The 23790-nt window shown below is 43.9% G+C and overlaps 4 protein-coding genes across 6 annotated transcripts; 1 reads left to right on the plus strand and 3 right to left on the minus strand.

Moving 5' to 3' along the window:
• The first annotated feature begins 4180 nt into the window (after positions 1–4180).
• Positions 4181–8634, plus strand: LOC4327331 (uncharacterized). 2 transcript variants are annotated; one of them, XM_015766795.3, is made up of 5 exons: positions 4181–6322; positions 7690–7742; positions 7813–7909; positions 8052–8150; positions 8242–8634. In XM_015766795.3, the coding sequence occupies exons 1-5, from the start codon at positions 6005–6007 to the stop codon at positions 8398–8400; spliced, it is 726 nt and encodes a 241-aa protein (XP_015622281.1). In that variant the 5' UTR covers positions 4181–6004; the 3' UTR covers positions 8401–8634. The 2 variants fall into 2 exon arrangements, with proteins under 2 accessions (XP_015622281.1, XP_015622280.1); XM_015766794.3 differs by having other exon boundaries at positions 4181–4698.
• Positions 8635–8699: 65 nt separating this feature from the next.
• LOC107275931 (putative pentatricopeptide repeat-containing protein At1g17630) lies at positions 8700–10779 on the minus strand. The gene has a single exon (XM_015766792.3). It carries the CDS (start codon positions 10769–10771, stop codon positions 8858–8860), a length of 1914 nt encoding a protein of 637 aa, XP_015622278.1. The 5' UTR covers positions 10772–10779; the 3' UTR covers positions 8700–8857.
• A 306-nt stretch (positions 10780–11085) lies between these two features.
• On the minus strand, positions 11086–13828 carry LOC4327332 (uncharacterized). Of its 2 annotated transcripts, none has more exons than XR_003241165.2 (6): positions 13446–13828; positions 12577–12697; positions 12084–12205; positions 11866–11987; positions 11495–11763; positions 11086–11383 (listed from the first exon to the last, which is right to left on the minus strand). XR_003241165.2 is itself a non-coding variant. In XM_015773532.3 (6 exons), the coding sequence occupies exons 1-6, from the start codon at positions 13769–13771 to the stop codon at positions 11374–11376; spliced, it is 861 nt and encodes a 286-aa protein (XP_015629018.1). In that variant the 5' UTR covers positions 13772–13828; the 3' UTR covers positions 11086–11373. The 2 variants fall into 2 exon arrangements, 1 of the variants encoding a protein (XP_015629018.1); XM_015773532.3 differs by having other exon boundaries at positions 11604–11763.
• A 3943-nt stretch (positions 13829–17771) lies between these two features.
• LOC4327333 (cytokinin dehydrogenase 2-like) lies at positions 17772–23347 on the minus strand. Its single transcript, NM_001406314.1, has 4 exons — positions 22546–23347; positions 21988–22454; positions 19274–19539; positions 17772–18822 (listed from the first exon to the last, which is right to left on the minus strand). Exons 1-4 carry the CDS (start codon positions 23189–23191, stop codon positions 18504–18506), a joined length of 1698 nt encoding a protein of 565 aa, NP_001393243.1. The 5' UTR covers positions 23192–23347; the 3' UTR covers positions 17772–18503.
• Between the last annotated feature and the right edge of the window lie 443 nt (positions 23348–23790).

Consider the following 23790-nt stretch of genomic DNA (forward strand, 5'->3'; position numbering starts at 1 on the left):
GGAGCCCGATGTTGTGTCCCTCCTGGCATCCCTCACCCGCCCTATTAAGCAGAAGAGGGGAACAACGCTGCAAGCGGTGGCAGTGGAGTGGGGGCGGCGACGAGGGGACAGGGGAGGAGGAGCTCATCCTCGGCCACCGACGGGGTGCGCCGCGAGCTATGTCACTGCCCCCATTATGCCCGCTCTCCCGACGGTGCCACACATAGAGAGAGAGGGGGGGAGGAGGAGGGAAGCCGCGCCGAGGGGGTGACTGCTCGTCGTGGCCGCATCCGCCGACGCTGCCTCCTCGTTCCCCGTCCCTGCCGCCACCGCCGCTCTGTGTCCCCCGCCTGCCACCGACCCGTGAGAGAGAGAAGAGAGAGAGAGGAAGAGTGAGACAGAGAGTGAGAGAGAAGAGAGAGGAAGAGTGAAAGAGGAGTATGACAGGTGGGTCCCACACATTTTTATAAATAGAATATTGACTGGACTGCCACATATTATGGATTGGGTCGATGGGGTAATTTATCCGGTATTGAAAGCATAGGGTAAACGATGTCTGATTTTCGGGTTTAGAGGGGTAATTCGGTCGACCGTGATAGTTCCCGGTGTGTGTGGGGTGAGGGGGGGGGGTTGGTTAATTTGTACTTTTCCCGTACATTTTTATCCTAGTTCGTTTTTACCAATCATGTGTTTCGACTTACTAGACGTAACCGTGATGGCCACCGACGTTGATGACATCTATGGGCGCAAATGCATCATGCACCTTCTTACAGGAGATGATGTTGATGTTCCTTTCTTCACCTTGCTGCCTTGAGAGTTGAGACCACAAAAATACTTTCCGGCTATGGTCTCTCAGTTTGTACCTATGTCTCGTGAATGGCAGACGAAACATAACATTTCATGCACAAATATTCTATTTTGCTTTCCCTTCTCGTCATCGTTGAAGCATGCTAAGAGTGATCTACTGTTGTTATGGGTGGGGAGAAAAACCTTGCATACCGTGGACCGTGCGAAGCTGGTGAATATAAATAGGCTCTGTTTATTTCACAAAACAAAAATTCTCACGCTGTCATATTGAATGTTTAGATACATGCATAAAATATTAAATATAGATAAAAAAAACAATTACACAGATTGTGTGTAAATTGCGAGGCAAATCTTTTAAGCCTTATTGCGCCATGATTTGACAATGTGGTGCTACATTAAACATTTGCTAATGACAGATTAATTAGGCTTAATAAATTCGTCTCGCAGTTTCCTGGTGGAATCTGTAATTTATTTTGTTATTAGACTACGTTTAATACTTCAAATATATATCCGTATATCCGATGTGACAACCAAACCTAAAAATTTTCCCCAACTAAACAAGTCCTGATTAGCAAACAACCTTCTTTTACATCACCGTCCGTACGTTGCCTCCACTCCTCCGAATTGTGTCCAAGTTGAAATTTTCACATGCAAGTACCTCAAGGGTGTTTCAGATATATTTCCTTGTATTCCCTCTCTTCACCAAACAAAATGAACAAAATAGTAATAACTGTATCCAGTAGCAAATATTTAACTTTTGATAACATCTTTCACGATGTTCTATAACTAAAACCACGAAGTCACAATGTCAATAAAAAATATCTTATTGGAAAAAAAACCGTTTTGACAACAAACACACATGAAAACACTTGAACAAACTTTGACTGAGATCTTATAAGCATTTCTCACGATAACCAATGGGTTCAAATCTTTTCGCCATCATACGTTGCACCGGTTACTCTTACAAATAATAAAACATCCTCATCTCTGCTATTATAAAAAATTGAAGATATTTTTATCGGTACTTTTGATACATCATCCGTGTTTAATAGGTTTTTAAGTTCAATCGTTTTTAGAAATACAAATCCATCTTTGAGTCGGTTTTTAATTTTGTTCGTTTTTAAAAATACAGAAGGAGTCGTATAAGAAATCTCTTTAAAAAATTTACATGCTAACTTGAGACGATCGGACCCCTAATTGCGGCTTATGATTTTGTAAAAAGAATATCCAAGCGAATTTCCACGATAAATTTCACCTTAGCTAAACCGTATAATAATAATAAGATTAAAATAGTCTTCACCCGTTGCAACGCACGGGTATTTTTCTGGTTGTATAATAAACTTATCATGACAGTAAATTAAAGATTGGAGAGAACTTAGCTAATATGGTGGTGGACTCAGACGTGGGTGGGTATGAAGTGATCAAGAGTTTATGCTAGGCCTTTCGGCAGCCAAATACATAGTGAAAGTAAGAGCAGGTATAATAACAGGCTATAAGTCGGCTGTAAATATATTTTAAGAAGATAAATAAGGAGAGAGAAAAGCAGCGGGCTATAGATTTGTAGCCATATGTAGCACGGACTCCAAGACACAGTGTGTGTATAACAGGTGAGACCAGGTGTTAATTGTGTAGTATGTAACTATTGTATGAATGAGTTATTAGATTGGCTATAGATGAATTGGAGCTAGTAGTTAGCTATAATATTAAACTTGCTCTAAGAGTGTGTTCGCTAGTTCCCAACCAGAACCCTCCGCACGAAAAACGGAGCAATCCATTAGCACGTGATTAATTAAGTATTAGCTAACTTTTTTTTTTCAAAAAATGGATTAATTTGATTTTTAAGCAACTTTCATATAGAAATATTTTACAAAAAATGCATTGTTTAGCAGTTTGAAAAGCGTGCGCGCGGAAAACGAGTGAGAGGGGTTGAGAAAAAGGGCATCCGAACACACCCTAAGGTAGCCCCACTCTCTCCTAAACACCCCCTAAATAAGGTAGCATGTGCTTTTACATCGAGGCCTCATAGCGGTCCACCCCTGAGACTGAGTCTCAATCTACCCCCGGTCGTGGGTACACGATGATCCCATCTGCTAGGGTATAAATTTGGTGCTCATAGACAATGTACTATTGATGTTTTTAGATAATAGAAGCATTGTTGTGCTCAGTTAATTAGGAAAAAAAGATTCATACCTGGAATACTCTTAGCCTCTGTATAACTTGGACGCATGTAACCAAGCATACACCCACATGCTAGCTTTTATAACAAAGGAAAGTATAGAAAAAAATACTAAGTACCATCAATCCACGTAATATACTCTCACCTAGCGAAAGTGAACATAATTCAAATGGTTAGTTTTTTTAACCTGTTCATGAGTATATCTAGGTTTTAAGTTCTAGAATTAGCACGTGTACTCGTATTTACGTCTAATTATTTAATACTGATGACATATCTGTTGACAGTGAAACGCGTATATTGACCAATTCAACCTCAAGACATGCTTATAAAGATAGGATGTGTCAAACGCTGAAATGAACCCAACCAAAGTGGATGAACGTTCACTAAACAAAACACATCACACGTCACGTTCAATCAAACTCATCTACAGGCTGCAACCAACGAAGACCGAGTTTAGTTCTAAACTTTTTCTTCAAACTTTCAAGTTTTACATCATATCAAAACTTTTCTACACATAAACTTTTAACTTTTCCGTCACATCATTTCAATTTTAACCAAATTTTCAATTTTAGCGTGAACTAAACACACCCAAAGTAAAGCCCTATATCGGTCTCTTCATTCTCCACCTCGATAGCCGCCGAGATCGATACTTTGGGTCTATTTGGAGAGCTAAAATCACGAGAAGCGGCTGGTTGGTTGTCAGCTTTATAAAAATCTAGAAAACTAGAATTTTTAGTTTTTAACTTCCAATTCATTCTATAGTCTGTACAACTATAACTTTTATTAAGATTTAAAAATCTGGATAAAAAATTAGACTGTTTAAGATATATTGATTCAAGAGACTAGGATGTATTTAGTTCATACTAAAATTGGAAGTTTGATTGAAATTGTGACGATGTGACGGAAAAGTTGGAAATTTGTGTGTATAGAGTTTTGATGTGAAAAGTTTTCTTTAAACTACCAACTTTTTCATCATTTCAATCAAACTTCTAAATTTTAGCGTGAACTAAAAGACATCTCAGACCTAGTAGCTAACAGAAACGAAACAGATCCTTTGATGTTTCATCCTTATCCGTAGAATACCTTCCATTGCAGCTCCACCACTAGAAAGTCTAGACTCTAGAGTAGCTCGAAACACCGAAGCAAGCGAAAGAGCATCGCCGTGCCGCGCGGAGCTTTTAAAACGCCGCAACTTCCTTCCTTCCTTCCTCTCCTCCCACGCTTCCCACTTCGATTTCCCAACCGCACTCCAGCGAGAGAAAATAAAATTTTAAAAGGAAAAAGAAAAAAAAAAGATATATCAGCTCCCGCCTGGGGATGACGACGAGCTCTCGCCGGCGATGGACTCACCGCCGCACCAACTAGCACTCATCGTCCTCCTCGTCGTAGCCCTCGCGGCGCTCTTCCTCGCCCTGCTGCGCGGTCGCTGCCGCTGTCGCGAGGGCGAGGCTCATCAGCTGCCCGAGCAGGCGGAGGCCGGCGCGGGGGTGGCGGAGGGGGAGGAGGGCGGGAGGGAGAGGAGGAAGCGGCGGAAGGCGAGGAGGCGGCAGCGGAAGGGCGCCGGGGACGACGACGCGGCGGGCGGCGAGGGGGACGAGGCGCTGCAGCTGCAGCTGCTGCGGCGGCGGCCGCGGTTCCCGCTCGCCTCGGTGGCCGGCGCGCTGCAGCGGCGGATCACCGCGCGGTACGACGACCTCGCGCGGGCCAGCCAGGCCCACTCCCTCACCATCCATCAGGTCAGCAGTGCGCCGCGTCTCTGATTCCATATCACAAATGTCGCTTCAGATGCAAGGATTTTGTGCATTGCGATTACTCGAATTAGGGATGTATAAAGATGTGACTCCAGTAGCATGCTTGACTTATATATATATACAACTGGGTGCCGTTCATTGTTTGTTTGTTTGTTTTGCTAATTGCTTTCATTTCAGACTTTCAAGATAGAATCAGACTTAGGTTTTGATATTATGGATTTAATGATGTTGGTTGGTACATTTTCACTAGTGCGGCAAGTATTAAATCAATGGTTTTGCTGACTCTACATGCGGCAAGTTTGTTTAGGACAGAAATAAAAAAACTACACTAGTGTTATTCACACTGACAGCAATATATCTTCAGGGTTACAGTGTCACTGTTACCTGCTGAAAAAGAACCCAAACTAGAGCAGTGGTAGACTTCTATTTTGCTGTGTTGGTAAAACTAGATAAATGCATATATGACTTTGGCACTATGCAGTACTCAGGCCACATGACAGTGGTTTGGCAAAACCTCATTTTATTTCGTAGTTTTTACGTAGGCAGAGGGCCATTTCCTGTGAAGTATAAATTGCACGGCGTGGTTTCATCTGGTAGGTCTGCGTCCTCTTTTGCTTTCTTGGGTGGCACATAAACTGGAATAGATTAGCACAAAGGCTGAGCGAATGTTTTGTTTGTTTTGCTCGTCAATTCTTGGTGCAACTTTCTAACTTTATTGGTGTCATTGGCTGTTAAAGTGTTCACTTGCCTTGAAAATTTTTAGAAAGGAAATAAATCTCAAAGTTGAAGATTGAACAACGAACTATTCACCATATTCACCACACGCCCTTCTGTAATTCATACTGAATTCATTTACTACGTGTATGATTCATGAGATGTGTGACACACCACCTATGTATTTTAGTAGTAGAAGTGCTGTTCCATGCTCCACAACCCCGGGTCATTGACCCAATCGACACACATTCATGGTAACTGTGCACGGCATATCTAATCAGAACTGAAGCTTTTAATGAAGGAAAGCAAGCAAAAGCCATTTTCTTTTTTAGAAAGCACCAAATCCTCTACCATTGACTCAAACAAGTGCCAAGCAAACGGAGTCATCTTAACCCCTCCCCCCCACCGCCCACCGCCCACCGCCCACCCACCTCCGCACCCACGTGGCCACGCCCTCCTAGGAACAAATAAACAAAAACAAAATAATCGAAATAGATCTAGATATAGCTTGTGTGACCGGCTCCTACGGCCCTACCATTGAGGGTTCGCCTCCGATCTTCTGCCGGAACCCATAGCCATGAGGACTTCCCTTGTTCGTTTCTTCCTTACTATCCTCGCCAACACGTTTCTCCATTCCCCCTACCAGCACTCCTCACCTCCTGAATCATCCCAATGTTCGACGCCGCTTGGTAGCGAGAGTGGAGGAAAGAGGAGGCGGGGGAGGAGGGGGAAGCAGAAGGGCTTGGGTGAGGTGGTGTCTGTTCACGAGAAAAAGGAGGCAAAAACATCACCTTTCCCCCTCCTGCTGTTGTGCCGTGCAACGAGACGGCGGATCACAGAGGTGTATGATGAGATGTACCAAATTGTTCGTGCTAAAAGGAATGATACTGGCAAGGTTAGTAATATTTTCTTGTATTTGTGATACAGCTAGATCTGGTGGATTTATTTAACAGTCGGATTTTAGTTTGAGTTGGGAGGTTGGTCTGTTTTGAGTATATGCAAGAACAAGAATAGGAAATTTTGGTGAATGTGTGAAGTGTTCACCACCAAATTATTCATCGCCTGTAGTTTTTGTGCAATTCAAGCAGGTGCTATCAGAATTTGCGTTTCTAACCAGTGATTCAGTGAAATTAAGGTGCCAGTGTTTCCAACTTTCTATTTTTCGCAGATGAACCTTGATTTTCTATTAAGGTGCCAATTATTTAAAGAATTCCATTTTTATGCATCTTATGGGGGAATTTTGCTACCTAGCTAGAGTTAACTACTCCTTACAGCCTCACTAACTTGGTATGGATCCAATGTATGATCCATGTCATAAAAAGATCACTCTTAGAAGTTAGACCCTTGTCTTTACCCAATTAAGTAGTATGGAGTTTCTATTGTGCTTGTTTCAGTAAAAAAATGATTCGTAAAGAGGAATCAAAGTGTCGAGTGGAGCTCACTAATGAAAGGGAGACCTAACTGTAAGTTCATAAGTGTTTTTTCTTGCTTTTATGGACATAATCTTCTTTATTCATCACTTTGCTGGATAATGATATGTTGAGCACGTACTCCCTCCGGTTCCATAATTCTTGACGTTTTGGACAATGACACGGTCTCCAAAGTATATCGTTGACTTTGTTTTCCTATTATAATATATATACAATAAATAAATGCATGTTTACTTTTCTTATACTTTGAAAGACAAATCTATATATGTTGTTTTAGTTCCTTTAAACTAAATATTTTTGAAGTTATTGATAATCAAAGTTACAAAAGTTTGACCTCAACCTTGTCCAAAACTTCAAAAATTATGGAACCGGAGGGAGTAGTATCTTAGCTGCTTGCTCTGTTCCTGGGTTGATCACAATATTTTGGACCATATAATCTGATTAAATGGCCACTTCTTCAGTGATTAGATTCCTTGGTCTGTGTGCTCTACATTTTAACCAACTATATACCAGAAATAGGAATCCTGTTTGTCAACCGCCTTTTTGTAGTAGTGTTAAGACTCCAGAATTTTGTTTCGAGTTAAGAGTGAAGCCACCAACTCAAAGGACAACACACAATTCATATGTTCTGTTATGCTGCCTCAACCAGGTAATATGGGCTTGAGACAACGTTGAGCTGCTCAAAAGAAACCAAAGCTTCTTTTGTTCAGCGACTATTTGTTTCTTTTGGCTTTTAGTTTTCTACATTCTGTAACAGCCTCTACGAATTAGATTCTACCCTGTAATGTTGAAGTGTATCATGATTTATATAGCTTTTAACTTTTTTTTTCAGGTTCACGAGTTCATTAACTGTTTGGTAGATGCAAGAAATGAACTGCTGCACAAGTATGTTGCTATTTGCATGAAATTTAGCTTCAGACATCCATTACTCCAAATAATGTGTTATGCCTATTAGGTCGGAGATGGTTCAAAGAAGCTGCAGAATAAAGAAGGCCTTACTATCCAACCCTTGTAGTCGCAGGGCTAACAGTTATGACCGCCTCTGCGAACAGGTGATGCATTTGACAAAAACAAATTTCGTACCAACACGACTAAGTGATACATTTGCGACCAGAAGATCTATTCATGCAAATCTTTGCTAACAACATCTTTTGATGTCTCTTTTATATACTGACGTCTCGGGTATTGGCATAGGTGCATAAATTGGAAGCCGAGCACAAAAGGCTAAAGAAGGATGCGGATATCTACAACTATATTCAAGAGCAGCTTCAGATGTCAGAGTCATACAAACTGGTAAACTTTTACTATGTTCTTATTAAAAGCAACTCTGCCCTGTTATATTGAAATATGAAGGTTGTGATAACAATGCCATTTACCTTGGCAGTTGATTGAGCTTAGTGCGTTGGTGGAGAAGGCCGAACGTGAGGATGCCCTTGCCACCGAGGCCGCAGAGATGACATTCGAGGAGCTGCTGGCTCAGGAGAAGAGCGACGCCGCCTTCTGGCAGCGTCACAGGAAGCTGACCTCAATCTTACCCAAGTAGAGTTTGATAACTGACCGCGCGATTTCACCATCGTCAATAGTAGCCCGAACCCGTAACCAGAATTTGTTCCTGGTGGAGCTTTTAATGTTGCTAGTTGCAACCGTGGTGTAATGCGCTTGCCAAGCTCTTGGGCGCCTGAAAGTCCAGAGTCCTTGACCATAAAACCTGAGAGATTCAGGTGGTTGGCTGACGACCAGCAAATGCTCTCATATATCCTATCTGGTACTTCGGCCATGAAGATTTCTTGCCTGTGGATGCCCTGATGGAATTGAGCTTTCTTCAATGCAGAAACAACTGGGACCGAGCCATTTATGCCACAGCCTGCACTGATGGGTGAATTGGTGATGGCTTGCTGCTTGCTTCGGATTTCTTGTTTCTCTTTTGAGGAATGGCTTGAGAAATTCAGAGGCAGTAGAAGGCTACTAGGCTAGCAGTATCATCCATGGTGCATTGCTGTTCATCTTTGTTCATCTTCCATCTCTGCATATAGATCATCGAGCATTCCGAAGACATCCTCAGCTCCGGTGAGATTCGGCGGCGCGCTCCCGGCGGCGAAGGCGACCACCTTGTTGTCCACTTCAATCCAGCTCTGCCCCGGATTCTTCCTCAATCCGGCCTCCTTCGTCATCACCCTCACCTTCTTGGACTCGTCCCACATGCCACACATGGCGTACAGGTTGGTGATCAGCATGTGGTTGCCGGTGCTCTGGTCCTCGGATTGCAGGACATTGGCAATGGTGGCCTCGGCCATGGCTGCATCACCATGAATCCTGCAGGAATTCAGCAATGCTCCCCACACGCACAGGTCAGGTCTCACCGGCATCGTCTCGACGAGCTCCGACGCGTCCCGGAGCAAGCCGGCGCGGCCGAGGAGGTAGACCATGCATGTGTAGTGCTCCATGGATGGGGAGATCTTGTGCGCTCTCACCATGCGATCGAACAGGCGGCGGCCCTCCGTGACACGCCCGGCGTGGCCGCACGCCGACAGGACGGCGACGAAGGTGACGCCGTCGGGCTCAACCGTAGCTCCGGCCATGTCGGTGAACAGAGCGAGGGCTTCGTCGCACAGGCCGTGCATGCCGTAGCCGGCCAGCATCGAGTTCCATGAGATCAGGTCCCTCGTCTTCATTCCATCGAACACCTTCCGTGCGCCGGAGACCTTCCCGCACTTCGCGTACATGTTGATGAGCCCATTCTCGACCAGCGAGTGCCTATCTAGCTCGGCTTTCATGGCGTGGCCATGGAGCTCTCGACCCAGCCGTAACGCCAGTAGGTCGACGCAAGCGGAGAGGACGGTCGCCATGGTCACCACGTTCGGCGAGAGCCATTGCTGCTGCATTCGCCGGAACAGCTCCAGTGCGCGGTCAGTGTCGCCGGACGACGCGAACCCGCCGATGACCGCGCTCCAGCTGACCACATTGGGCGCGACCGTGCCGCCGATCTGCTCCATCTGGGCGAGCACGTCCAACGCCTTGTCGCACAGCCGAGCCGCGGCGTAGCTGGTGATCAGGGTGTTCCATGTCACGGTGTTCTTCGCCGTCGCGTCCCTGAAAGCTTTCTTGGCGTCGTCCATCTCTCCGAGCTTGCCGTACATGCAGATCAACGAGTTGGTGACGAACAGGTAGCCATGCATGAGGCCCTTCACGACGCCGCAGCCGTGTATCGCCTTCCCTTTGGCCAATGCAAGGTCGCCGGCGTAAGGGCACGCCGAGAGCGCCACGGCCATGGACTCGGCGTTCCCCTCGCAGCCGCTCCTTTGCATTTCACCGAACAGCTGAAGGACATCCGCGTGCTTCCCGCTCCGCGCGTGCGCCGAGAGCAGCGCCGTCCACGTCACGGCGTCGGGACGCGCCCCTGCGGCGGCCATGCGCGCGAACGCGTCCCTCGCCGCGTCGGGGTCGCAGCCGCTGGAGTAGGCGGAGATGAGCGCGTTCCAGTGGAAGGTCGTCCTCCCCGGCGGCATTGCGTCGAACACGCGGCGTGCGTCGGCGGCGCGGCCGAGCCTGGAGTAGGCGGCGAGGATCTGGCCGGCGACGTCGTGCTGCGCGTGGAGGCCGAGGTGAAGGGCGTGGGCGTGGACGGCGGAGGCGACGCGCGGGGAGGCGGCGGCGCGGAGGGCGAGGGGGAGCGTGTAGGAGTTCGGCAGCGCCGGGGAGAGCGCGCGCATGCGGCGGTAGAGCGCGAGGGCGAGGTCCCCGCGGGAACGGCCGAGGTGGGCGCGGAGGAGGCGATTCCATGGGACGGCGCTGGTGGTCGGAGGGTGGTGATGGTGGATCGGTTGGTCGCCGGCGGCGGTGGAGAGATGGCGCGCGCCGCGAGGCCGATGGCTGGGACGAGAGGTAGAGCCGCGAGCGCGAAGGAGACAGCGCATCTGGGAGTGGGTCCCACTTGCCAGTAAAAGCAAAAGTTATGAACTCCGGATTATATTATAAATCGATTGACTTTTTTATTTATCAAACTTTTTTTTAAGTTTAATCAAATTTGTAAAAAAAATATATTAATCAATACAAATATATCAAAATATATTTAATATTAAATTTAATGAAACTAATTTAATTTTATAGATGTTGCTATTTTTTTCTACAAACTTGATCAAACATGAGAAACTTTAACAACGGAAAAAAAATCAAACGACTTCTAATATAAACTGAGGAATGGATGGCTGAATTGAATTCAGGGCAAAAATTAGCACTGCAATCTCGCCGTTAAGTACCTTTTTTTTTACCCTCAAAAGTTAACAAAACACGTACAATTCTGGGTTGCTTCACAAATTACAACATGAACATACAAAGTCAGGGAGGGGCACATCAATCTGGAACACATCAGGGTGTAGGAGAGAATGGAAACCAAGGGAAAAAAAAAAACAAGGATAAGGTAGATGAGTTAGCTGTGAAGAAAGTTTTTGTCAGCTGCATCGGTGGCCGTCTTCTGAACATTCAGAACTTTGAGATGATCCCTGACCAGCAGAGGATGTCATGAGTCTCTGCGGAGATGTAGAATAGAACCAAGATTAGCATGAGGCATATAACTTGCATTTTGCACAAACGATTTCACAGGCATAGTGTACTAAAGAGATGCTTCAGGATATGCATACTATTTACTGGAAGTGTAGAGCGATCATGTCCTTGAGTTGCTAGACCTATCATAATATGGAAAAAGGTTGAGCAGAACTATTCTATGGAACAGCCGTTCAAAAAATGTACCTGACGATCTTAACATTTCTGAAGGACAGCATCACAGTAAGAATCAAGGTAACCATCGCGAAGCAAAGGTGCTCCAAGGAATGGCCGCTGATGAAGTACCGGTTCACACTGTATACCTTTCTGTCAGCAAGGCCTTCAAATCTTGCAAGAAGGTAAAAACCTGCACCAAGATGCCAATCAAACAACAGTTTTCGTTCAAGCTTTTTTTTGTAGAAAGAGTTTCTGCTAACATAACCTTACTACATAAGATGTTAACGGTTACCTGTGGCAAGAAACCAAAATCTTGAGTGTGTATATTTTGGAGGAAACAAGAATAGCATTGCAGGAATTGCAATGCAAGGAGCGGAATTCAAAACTACCCATAACCGCATATCATCAAGAACCCTGAAATCATCGAGAACAGAGCAAGAGGACTCATTTTATTATCTGATATACTGACATCAACAATGGAACACGCTATAGGTGCTGGGGCACTATTACCTTTCACATGCGCTGCTCACCAGTATGAGAGATAAGAGTGATAGCAAACAAGATAACCCAGCCCTTTCATCAACTCTTTCAATTACCAATATAGACAACATTGAAGAAGCTGATATCATCATCTGCGTTCATAGCATCCAGTGAACATTCATATCGAGGAAAAGGATAGATACATATTCATTAATAGCATTGGTTATGCACGATAACATGATAGTCAGATTGGCTGCCTAGCACAGTAGTATGGAAACTCAGACACATCCTTTTTTTTCTCTTTTTGCCTATGGTTAATACTTCGATGATATTAAGGACATTCAAGTAGGTGAACTGCATTTTTTGAACATGAACTACTTAATACAGTTTTTTCTCCCAATGGACTCGAAGCATAAAATGACAACATATCAAAAAAAATTCCAAGTCCAGAAACCATGGAAAACACCACGAAATAAGTAAACAGTAGATGGGGAAATTACAGAAAGATGAGATATTTAGATACCGGCAACCTGTCCCAAATTAAGCGGTCATCATCTGGTTTGAGGTGATAGTAAGCCGAGCCAAATGCTGCTGCTACATTCCCAGCATAGAAGAGGAACCATCCCAAGGCCTCCCATCTCAAGCTGCACAATTCCACAGTAAAAACAAAATATTAAACACCAGATCTTACCTGCTGATCTGTTTTTCTGTTAAATAAGGATAGCAAAATAGGAATATCTCTTTAAGCATCATGCCCTCAATACCAGCCTAGTTGTACAATAAGCAGTATTTCAAGAAACATGAAGATCACACACTTGTTAAATAAAATTTCAACATCAAATTTAAAGATTTGAGTACACGGTTTGGTGGAACACCCTAGCTCAAATTCCATTATATACCCACTCTATAATATAGCAAGATTACAGATTATTAAAGCAATTAGATGAATAAGCATGTAATAGCTACAGGCCCAGGCAAAGTTATACTAGCATAGCAGCAAAAATATTATTTCACTGGTCACCAACATTACAGTCCATCTTTCTCTCAGACAGAAGCAGTTTATTAGAGCCAGGGGAGTTCATAACCACCCTTTCACTTTGGTGGTAACTGTAAATAAGTTCATAACCAGGGGAGTAGTAAAATGAGCAGTTATGAAACAATTAGGCACAAGCTGGCCTCCTCTCTCTAGGTTTTCGAGCATAATCAGGGTAAATTGACCTCCTATATAATTTTGTTCAAGCTCGTGGTACTCGATTCTCGAATACTTTAATTACAGCTCTTCCCTCGCTGCAAATCACGAAACAATGTAACTTCACGCACTTCTTTATAATCCTTTAGGCGAGACATTTCACCGAACAGCAGCCGAGCAAGGGCAAAGGGCGGAGCGCGCACCTGATGCCGAAGCACCCACTGCCACAGAGGCAGAGGACGAGCCCGGGCACGCCCGCCAGGAGGAGCGGGTAGGCGGTGAGCACGTTGAGCGTGTTGGGGACGCCGAGGAGGTTGCGCATGTCGGCGAAGAGGTGGAGCGCGGGGGAGTGGCGGAGCCGCGGCGTGGCCACCAGGAGCAGCGCCGAGGCGAGGACGGCCCCCCCGGCGAGCGCGCGGCGCCGGTGCTCCCGGCGGAGCGCCGCGGCCGCGAGGTGGCCGAGGCCGAGGCCGAGGGCGGCGCGGCCGCCGCCGCCGCGGTGGGGGTGGTCGGCGGCGGCGAGATGCATGTGGCCAGGGGGAGTGCTCAGTGGAGCAGAAGAATGCGGTGAATTTTTTCTGGTGTTGGGCCGCCTTGCGGTTGTGGGCCTGCTTTTCTTGGGGATTCTTTTTTAGCCAGGTCCCTTCCATTCATCGGCCATACAAATTAGTCCCTGGGATTCTTTTCAAGTTCGGATGAGTTTATAGAAAAATTTAGAAATATCTAGAGCATTAAATTAGTTTTATCTAGTAGTATTGAATATATTTTGATAATATGTTTGGTTTGTGTTAAAAGTGCTAATATACATTTTTATAAAATTTGGTCAAACTTAAATAAGTGACTTATAATATGAAATGGAGAGGGAATTGTATCTTTTTAATCATCGACCAAATAATATTTTTTTAAGAAATATTGAATTTCATGATCTTAGGATTATACAGATTTGTTGTCCATCTCGGATTGATATCTTCTTCTCCAACTTTGGTGAGCTCAACCAACTATTTTAAATATATATGGCACCATTGGTTTTTCTCTAAATTTTGGCCAATGATATTATTCAAATAAATAAATAAATTGAATAAAATTACTAATAGATCATCATAATTAATTTAAACGTGACTTGTACCTCAAGTGTATTTGCACAATTATCTATAAAAAGCCAAATTAAGAAAACCAACGATGTCATATATGTATCTAAAATTGGAAATGTTGCATTTCATATATAGGACATTTGGAAGAGCGGTAGAGTCTGAGAAACAAGTTGCGAGGTGTGTGCAGTAAAAGTCTAACAATTTTGGTAGTTTGGAGAAGTGGGAGACTCTCTTGAAGCAGATGTAGCTACTTAAAAACTCTTCTTTGCACAACTTTTCCAACTTCACTATATTTTCTGCACGCACGTTTCACAAACAGTTAAACATCGTGTTTTTCATAAATTGTTTCTCTAGAAAAGCTGTTTTAAAAATCATATTAATTTCCCTTTTCAAGTTTTTTTAGCAAATTTTATTAACTAATAATGCGCTAATAAGAGATCTCGTTTTATTCCATGTGGAGGAGATTAATTAGTTCCCAACACAAGGAAATGAAACAGCCTATATGGTAATGGGCATGAGGCATAGGGCAAGAGGTGTGTTCATGGCGTACCATAATATGTTTAGGGGGTGTTTAGATCCACCCCAAAATTTTACACCATATCACATCGAACGTTTGAACACCTGCATGAAGTATTAAATATAGGCTAAAAAATAACTAATTGCATAGATTACGACTAATTTGCGAGACGAATCTTTTAAGCCTAATTGCTCCATGATTTGACAATGTAGTGCTACAGTAAACATTGCTAATGACGAATTAATTAGGCTTAATAAATTCATCTCGCGGTTTACTAACAGATTCTGTAATTGGTTTTTTTATTAGTGCCCGAACACCACATGCGACACCCAGCCCTATATAATATCCGATGTAACATGCCAAAACTTTACACCCCTAGATCTAAACACCCCCTTAGAGAAATCTAAGATTCTCAAAAAACAAGCAATTTACTAGTGAGAAACGGCCAAAATATTTCTCTAATATATATATTTCTCCAATTTAGATTCGCAATTGCCGAGTATCAACTGCCGAGAAACGGCCAAAATATCTCTAATAGCATTAATATTTCATATGCTATATTGTTTCAAAAAAATTATTTCATATGCGATATACTTGGAGTCAGGGCAAATTTTACTTTGGCGTACCACATCTGCTATATAAGTTGGGGTGATCATTTGGCGTTCAAATATGGGAAGTTGGGCGGCGTCGCGGCGGTGACCGAAAATGGAATGCTCATGCAACCGCACTGCCCGGCTGCAGATCTCCGGTTAGATACGCAGTACTAGTACTTGTCACATTGCTATCCCAATCTTTTTCTTAAAAATTCAGATCACCAGGTACTAGCTTACTACTCCAGTGATACTAACCACTACTACTCCTGGAGACTATAATAAACATATATATATATATATATTTAGATTTATTCTCTATCAATCGCCTTAATTTGAATCAATTATGTGCACATGTTGTACAATTAATTCACGTACGCATCGACCGACGCCGGCCGTTAATTTGTTTCAGTTAATTAAAGCTATCAGCTAAGTTATTATGTGAGTGCATATATATAGTGGTTTCTTGTCATGCGCAGACAGATCGAGTGTTCCTTGTGCAAACAGAAAGCTACTCGATCATATTTCGGTCCTCAAATTAATTACCAATTAATTAATTGATAATTAATCAAGTCGTTGTTGGAACTAAACACAGATTGGCCAGCTCAAAAGCAACCAACAATGTCGTTGTTATCCATGTGATATATCGATGATGATGTGAATCTCCGGTGTCGTTAGCCGTCGTCGTCAATTGTCTTTCTGATGATTGGCTTACATCGATCGATCGAGCTCTGCAAGGTATCAGGAAAAGGCCAGAGTTTCTTTCCCCAGATTCGCCTGAAGATATCCTTTGCTTCGATCTCCCTCTTTCTCCATCGATCTTGACTCGTGATCACGTACGCCTTTCTGGGATCTCGTGTCTCTTGTTTCCATATGGATCGATCGATCGATCTTACGTCAATTCTGGCTTGATACACAGTACGTGCTGGATGTGGAAGATCTGTAAGAAAAGCGGGTAGATAGCTAGGTATATACTGTATATACTCCCCCTGTCTCATAAAAAACGAATTTAGATCGGATGTGATACGTCCAGTACTATAGATCTGCATAGATATGTATATTCAAATTATTTATAGTGCTAGAAACGTCACATTCGGTACTAGATAGTTTTTTATGGGATGGAAGGAGTAAATATATATACTGAAGCTGCAGACGTCAAACCAAATGTGTACGTTTTTTCTTCGTGATTATCTTGCAAGATCTTCGTACCAGATCCTGATTTAATCGCATATATCTTATACGGTGACTAGAAAGTACTACAGCCTCGATCTTTCGGAGTAAACGATTGATACTGTATTTGTTTACACATAAAGCAAACAGCTAAAGCTAACAGATTTAGCCGAAACAGATCCCAAACAGTATCATACAAAATAAAGCTAGATAGGTCTATATACCTATATAGGTCATGATCCTACATCAGCCAGGAAAATGTCCTGAATTGATGCAGTTTAATACAAGGACTGAGCTACTAGGTGTATGTATGTGATTAATTTAAATGGATATCATAAAATTTGATACGATAGAGTACGATGATACAAGCTCTTACATAAACACGTAAATCTAAATTCGACCAAAAATAACAAATGCTAATTGCACTGCAGATGTTTAGCGATGTACTACGGCTAGCTGATTTAACTTTTTTTTCCTAGTTGTAAACCGAATTTAGTTTATGGACTTATTTTATCATCTTAATCGATAATAACTAATTTTATATTTTTTTAACATACTTATTTAAGTCTCCTGTAAATATCTTAGGTATAAAATAAAGTAACTTTTGTCCATATATATATACTCCTACACAGTTATGCATGCAGTACTGTTCCTTTCAGCGGTAGTACCATCGGAGATCTGGCTCGGATCTAGCTTGTACACCCAACATCGAGCACTAATAATTCAGGATAGGTGACAAGTCGTCACTCTCACAGTACAGATTGCTACTGCTGCTGCATGTCGCACAAAATCTCTTCACGTCACAAATCTCTCCACGTCTTCATGACGTGAAGAGATTTTCAACGTTGGATTTTCCATCTGTACTACGTACAGCGCTGTACGTACGTGCACGTAGACGTACGGGCCCCGTTGTCACGTACTCCCTCCGTAAAAAAAAACTTAATCTAAGAGAAAAATGTAACCCCTACATCTTCTCCCGGTATAAATTTAAACATATGGTTGTCTAGATTCGTTATATTAGGAGGTGCCACATTCGATTCAAGATTGAATTTCTTTTGGACTGATCGAGTATGTGATAATTATTAGTATAAGCTGACTTCCCTTTTCGTGAGAAATACTGTATGAGAATGGACTTTGGAGCATCTAGATCTCTCTCCCCCAAAACAAAACTCTCTCACACACACATATACATATACATATACATATACATATACATATACATATACACACACACATATATACATATATATATATATATGAATGAATTTAGATATACAAGTATTCTAGAAGTAAATTTTTTTTTCTTGGACGTAAGGAGGGATATCTTACTAGCATTCATATGCATGGAAAAATATTGCAAACTTATAATACATATAACTAAGATTAATTTAGTTTACACCCACAAGACGACGATAGATATGCATCATGATGCATTCAAGCATGCCGTACGTTTGAGATCGACATGCATATGAAGGCATCCATGCATGCATGCAAATTGGCTGGTAGTACACTAGTAGTACGTAGTACTGTACTATATATTTACATACATGACCTAATTAATTAATTAAAAACCAACTTCTTCTAATCATACATGCGGCCACACACACGTACTTATCACCTATTAGTTGGCATGCATGCATCACAGTACTACTTTGCCTCTCCTTTTAGTAGGCAAACACACTACTTAATTATCTCGCACTACATATATACTACTACTCCATTATTTATATTAGCTTGACTAGAGCATTGTCCATTGATCGATCTCCCTGTCAAGCTTAATTAGCTGCAGTGTGCTATAACGTATGCACAGTACACCCATATGTGTATGCATACATACGTATATATACGTGTATATATACGCATGTAGATATGCATTTGCATACATGTGTCATTTCATGCGAGTGGTGACGTGAAAATCCCCTGGCCACGGGACAGGATGGCCTTTGGATCATACTTGCTCTTCCGCTGCACGAATCTTGGCCAGAGATTGGCACCGAAGTGCCGCTTCTGCCACTCTGCCTGGCTGCCGTAGTAAGGCAGGTACTGCTTGTAGGCTATCCCGGCCACCTCGCAGAAACCCAAGATCTCGTCGTTCTGCTCCTCCAGCCTCCCCACGTCGCCGGCCGCCGCCGCCGACCGCAGGATCCCCACCGTGTAGAACACCTCGTCACCGTCGTCGTCGGTGATCACTGCCGACATGTTACTGTCCCACCTGAAACATATCCAGGTGTGTGTATGTTTAGTTACCACCATATATGTTAAAATTAAGGAAAGTCTATTCATCCTTCAAGAGAACGGACATTGTTTTTCATGTCGTAAAAGAACCATAAAAATACTCTGGAAATATATAATATACCACTTCATAAATATGTACGTTTAAATTCAAGTAGCATACTAGCATAAGTAAATAAATAACTTAGTACACACTATTTGCAGTCAAATTTGTTTTTTTACTACTTGTGCAAGTTGAGTTTAAGATTACAATGTTTATATAGTGATATATAATATATTTATGTATCATATTAATTTTTTATTTAAACATTTTAATAAGTTTTCAGACGACACGCACAATATGAGGGGTCGTCATTTTGAACGAAAAAATCCACCCCGTAAAAATTATATACATGTGTATATGTAGTAAAGCTTTTTATTATTATTATTACTTGTTGCGGTTCATGGGGTAGATGAGGACGGGGCCCATGGCGGGGGTGCGGCTGAGGATGCCGTGGAAGACGCCGTCGGCGAAGGCGAGGACGCCGGAGCGGGGGAGGAACAGGTTCAGCCATGGGTGCGGCACGTCCCAGAGCCCCGCGGCGCGGAGCTTGAGCTCGCCGTCGTGGACGCGGTCCAGGAACCCGGCGTACGCCACGTCCTGCGCGAACACGAACCCGCGCTCGTGCCGCAGCTCGCGACGCAGCACATCCATCCTCTGCAAATAAAATCAAGCAAAGAAATTAAAGCATATATGTTGGTAAAATTCATCAAATTCTTTGCAGAGAGATCACCGAAATTTGATCGAGTTATTAATTTTGCCAGCACTAGCAGCGTGGATGGACAGGTGGCGACGTGACGTCATGCAAGGATAAAGTGAGGCAGTACTTTGTCCACATGTGTGTGTGACGTGTCACGTGTGGGCATGCAGGATCTTCTCGGATCACATAGCAAAAGCTATAGCTAGGAAATGCAAACTGTATATGCATGGAATAACTAGCTAGCTATCTATATAGAGCCAACATAGTTGGTCGGTCGTGTTGCAAAAGATGGGGGCTCATGCATGCATATGCATGTGTGTGCTAAAGCTGGCTAGCTAGGGTTATAACCATACAAGCTGATGCATGCACTGTATCTAGTGGCGCACAGATCTTTGGCTGGCCTGTCATCCATGAGAGATCCATCATATCCATCGGTTTCCAGCTTCTAGCCTAGCTAGATACATGTAACTATGATCAAAAGCTAGCTAGCTAGCACATACTATGTGATGTGTCAATGGCCACATGATGCATGCATGGATGGTAGGTCCAAGCTGGCGATGCTGATTTCTTTCTGGCAAAGCTCTAATTCCTCAGTCCCGTAATAAGGCAGCGTTCGTTTGGACGACATTGAGGGAGAAAGCACCTCGTTTTCCGCAAGTACGCTTTCCAAACTATTAAACGGTGTGTTTTTTGTAAAAATTTTATATAGGAAAGTTGCTTTAAAAAATCATATTAATCCATTTTTGAAATTTAAAATAGTTAATACTCAATTAATCATGAGCTAATGGCTCACCTCGTTTTGCGTATCTTCCCAATCTCCTCAATCCCCTTCTCCTCAAACACACCAGTTTATATTTTGCTCATTCCATTTATTCTAAAATAAGTTTATTTTTAAAATAATCATTGCATCGGAGTTTGTGAAAATAGAGAATAACCGAAATTTGTAGTACTTTCTATTGGTATGTGTGAGATGGATGAAAAGTGAACTTATTTTGGGATGGAGGTAGTACATGGTATTACTAGTATATGTCCATGTCTAAATTCATTGTATTAGGGTATGTCCCATCCAATTTTAAATTCTTATATTTTAGGACCGATGAGTAGTAGTTTTGTGCAGAACAACAGATATGTGCGTAGACATACACTAATCTAGTCTAGCTACATGCTCAAAATTGATACTCCCTCACTTTAAAAAATAAAGTATTTTTATATGCATTTGTCTAGATGCATATAATTAGAAATGCTTATATTTTAAAATTGAGGGAGTATATATATGAACCCTCTTTGGTCAAGATGAAAATGTGATGTTTAAGTCAACTTTTAGTAACTTTGAACATCAATATGTATATCTTCATAAACTTTTGATTGGTTATATGATTTTCCTTAAAAATATACTTTTACAATACCATAATTTTATTACCTTTATTTTTTTTTAAAAAAATATAATACAAAAATACCTGTTAAAGTTGTGCGTTCTGAAGACTGTAACAGTGTTTAAAAAGACAAGTTTTTCCTTGATGTGCTACAAATACTGTTAATGATATAATTCGTCCTGGTAGCTACTACCTACACTAGCACGCATGCTTTTCACTGTTTTGGACGAAAAAGTTTTCACCATAAGTAGCTAAAAGAATATGTCACGATCAGACGATGCATATATTTTATACACCTGTTTAAGCTTAGTGAGAGCGACTAACCTAATACTCCATATACTAGCTTACTAAGTTGCTACTATAGTATCTAATCTTTGTCTCTCCGGGAACTAAGGAAGATAAAAAAAAATTAACACAGAATCGAATAATTATTTAATTACTTCCAGTTAGGTGTGTGATAGCGAGAGGTGCATCGCGTGGCAGACAAAAGTGGTAGGCCAAGTACGACGATGTCGACGGCGCAAGAGACTTCAATTTCATGCACCGTTAGGGTCTGTTTGGTTTCCACGGACTTATTCCAAGTCCATGTCACACCAGATGTTTGAATACTAATTTGGAGTATTAAACATACACTAATTATAAAACATATTCCATATCTTGGACTAATTCACGAGACGAATCTTTTGAGTCTAATTATGTCATGATTTTGACAATGTGATGCTACAATAAACTTTTATAATTATAGATTAATTAGGCTTAAAAAATTCGTCTCGCGGATTAGCTCTCATTTATGAAATTAGTTTTTTTATTAGTCTATATTTAATACTCCAAATTAGCGTCCAAACATCCGATGTGACATGGGCTAAAAAGTTTTAGCCCCATCTAGAACACCCCTTAATTGCATGCGTGCGTAAGCGTAAGCCCCAGGTGGCGCCAAAAGTTTTTGCAGCTTAGTTGTTCCCGCCATCATCACGAGGTGGGACCCGCTCTGGTCGGCTCAGCGCAGAGCAAGCTAGTAGCTAGCTAGTATACCTTGTCAACGTCGGCGGCGGACGGCCCGGCGGCGCCGCCGAAGTAGATGGCGCCCTCGAGGAAATACAGCACGCCGCCGGCCTCCTTGGCGAGCGCGGCGACGCGGGCCTCGTCGGCGTCGGAGAAGAAGGATGAGGAGGAGGAGGAGGACGGCGAAGGCGGCTGCGGCTGCGTGCGCCAGGTCTCGACCAGGCCCTGGTTCAGGTGGACCGAGCCCTCGACGTAGTCCATCAGCCCGCCCACCGCGCCGGCGCCGCCGGCGCGATCGACGGCGATGAGGCGCTCCTGGTCGGCCGTCATCGCCGCCGCCGTCGTGTACACGAACCGCACCCACCGCGCCCTCGCCGGCGCCGGCGCGAGCGGGATGCGCGCCCGCGTGATGACGCCGAACTGCCCCAGCCCGCCCAGCACCGCGTCGAACAGGTCCGGCGCCTTCTCCTTCGAGCACGTCACCATCTCCCCGACACCTGCAGATACATGTATACGTCAAAACACCTATACCTTAATTACCTCGATCATGGCGGCGCGTGTCTTAGTAGATGTGATGGATCTACGTACCGGTGATGACGTCGAGCTCTAGCACGTTGGAAATCTGGGGGCCATGGCGGAAGGCCTGGCCGCTGATGCCGGCGTTGGACAGCGTGCCGCCGACGGTGAGGTGGAGGTAGTCTGTCCACGACACCGGCGTGAGCCCGTGCGCCATGGACGCGCGCAGCACGTCCACCCACAGCTGCTCGCCGCCGGCGTCGACGTACCGCCCCTCCACTGACACGGCGAGGCGCCGCGCGCCGCCGCCCTGCAGGCGGCCGAGCGACGCCATGTCGACGACGACGCCGTCGGGCGCGGAGGCCTGGCCGTGCACCGAGTGGCCACACCCCCGCGCGGACACCGCGAACGGCGCCGGGCGTGCGCACGACGCGCGCAGCAGCGCGGCGATGTCGGCGGGGCGCGACGGGTAGAGCACGGCGGCGGCGGCGGCGAGCCGAGGCGCCCCGACGCCGGCGACGGAGAGGTTGCCAAAGTCGGCGGAGGCGCGCGCGGTGCCCGCCTCGTCGGCGCGGATGAGCGGCGCGATGCCGAGGTCGCCGAGGTCGTCGAGGAAGGAGGCGGACGAAGCCGACGGCGGCCATGGCGGCGGCGCCGTGGCCTTGACGAAGCAGTTGAGCATGAGGAGCACTGCCATCCTGACCTGCTCTTGCTTCATTATCAATCAATCAATCGATCGGTTTGTGTGTGTCAGTGTGTGTGTGAATTTGTGTGTTCTTGCACCATTGTAGAAGGGACAAGGTGGCCTATAAATAAGCAGATTCTTGTGTAGTTTGTGTGCTGACGATGGAAGGCAGCTGATAGATAGCTAGATAGACAGTAGAGCTGTGGTGACCGAGACTTGAGGCTCTCTGAGATCTGTGTGACAAGGACTGAAAGATTTGGTTTGGTTTGGTTTGTCGTTTTGGAGATTAGGGGAGAGTCTTTTTAAAGGCTAATTAAGGGTGATATATATCCTTCTAGAATCTAGATTACATGGTGTTGCATGCATACCATGGTTTGTGAGAGGTAATTAAAGTCGATATAATTAAACACGTAAAAGAATTAATACAAGTGGGAATATAATAGGTCACATATATACATACACTACCGGAATCCAGAATTCTGGGCGGCCATTAATTTGTACTCCACAAGGGAGTTGTATGCAGGCAGTTCGGCCGGTAACACATTTGAACCCTCGAGGGATATCCTATTATGTATTCGAAAACCATTCATGAAAAATTCTCAAAAGAATTTACCACTCGACAAAATTTAGTC

The sequence above is a fragment of the Oryza sativa genome, chromosome 1 (genome assembly GCF_034140825.1).
Source record: "Oryza sativa Japonica Group chromosome 1, ASM3414082v1".
In the NCBI taxonomy this organism is placed as follows: Eukaryota; Viridiplantae; Streptophyta; class Magnoliopsida; order Poales; family Poaceae; genus Oryza; species Oryza sativa.

Excerpts from the sequence above, each read along its gene's own strand:
- LOC4327331 (XM_015766794.3), top strand. The coding sequence starts at position 4,303 with ATGGACTCACCGCCGCACCAACTAGCACTCATCGTCCTCCTCGTCGTA. Across the intron at positions 7,743-7,812 it reads AGAAATGAACTGCTGCACAA|GTCGGAGATGGTTCAAAGAA; the intron begins GTATGTTGCTAT and ends TATGCCTATTAG. Across the intron at positions 8,151-8,241 it reads TGTCAGAGTCATACAAACTG|TTGATTGAGCTTAGTGCGTT; the intron begins GTAAACTTTTAC and ends TTACCTTGGCAG.
- LOC107275931 (XM_015766792.3), bottom strand. The coding sequence starts at position 10,771 with ATGCGCTGTCTCCTTCGCGCTCGCGGCTCTACCTCTCGTCCCAGCCAT.
- LOC4327332 (XM_015773532.3), bottom strand. The coding sequence starts at position 13,771 with ATGCATCTCGCCGCCGCCGACCACCCCCACCGCGGCGGCGGCGGCCGC. Across the intron at positions 12,698-13,445 it reads AGTGGGTGCTTCGGCATCAG|CTTGAGATGGGAGGCCTTGG; the intron begins GTGCGCGCTCCG and ends GGAATTGTGCAG. Across the intron at positions 11,764-11,865 it reads ATTTTGGTTTCTTGCCACAG|GTTTTTACCTTCTTGCAAGA; the intron begins GTAACCGTTAAC and ends ATCTTGGTGCAG.
- LOC4327333 (NM_001406314.1), bottom strand. The coding sequence starts at position 23,191 with ATGAAGCAAGAGCAGGTCAGGATGGCAGTGCTCCTCATGCTCAACTGC. Across the intron at positions 19,540-21,987 it reads CCGCCGCCGACGTTGACAAG|AGGATGGATGTGCTGCGTCG; the intron begins GTATACTAGCTA and ends TTTTATTTGCAG. Across the intron at positions 18,823-19,273 it reads TACCCCATGAACCGCAACAA|GTGGGACAGTAACATGTCGG; the intron begins GTAATAATAATA and ends GATATGTTTCAG.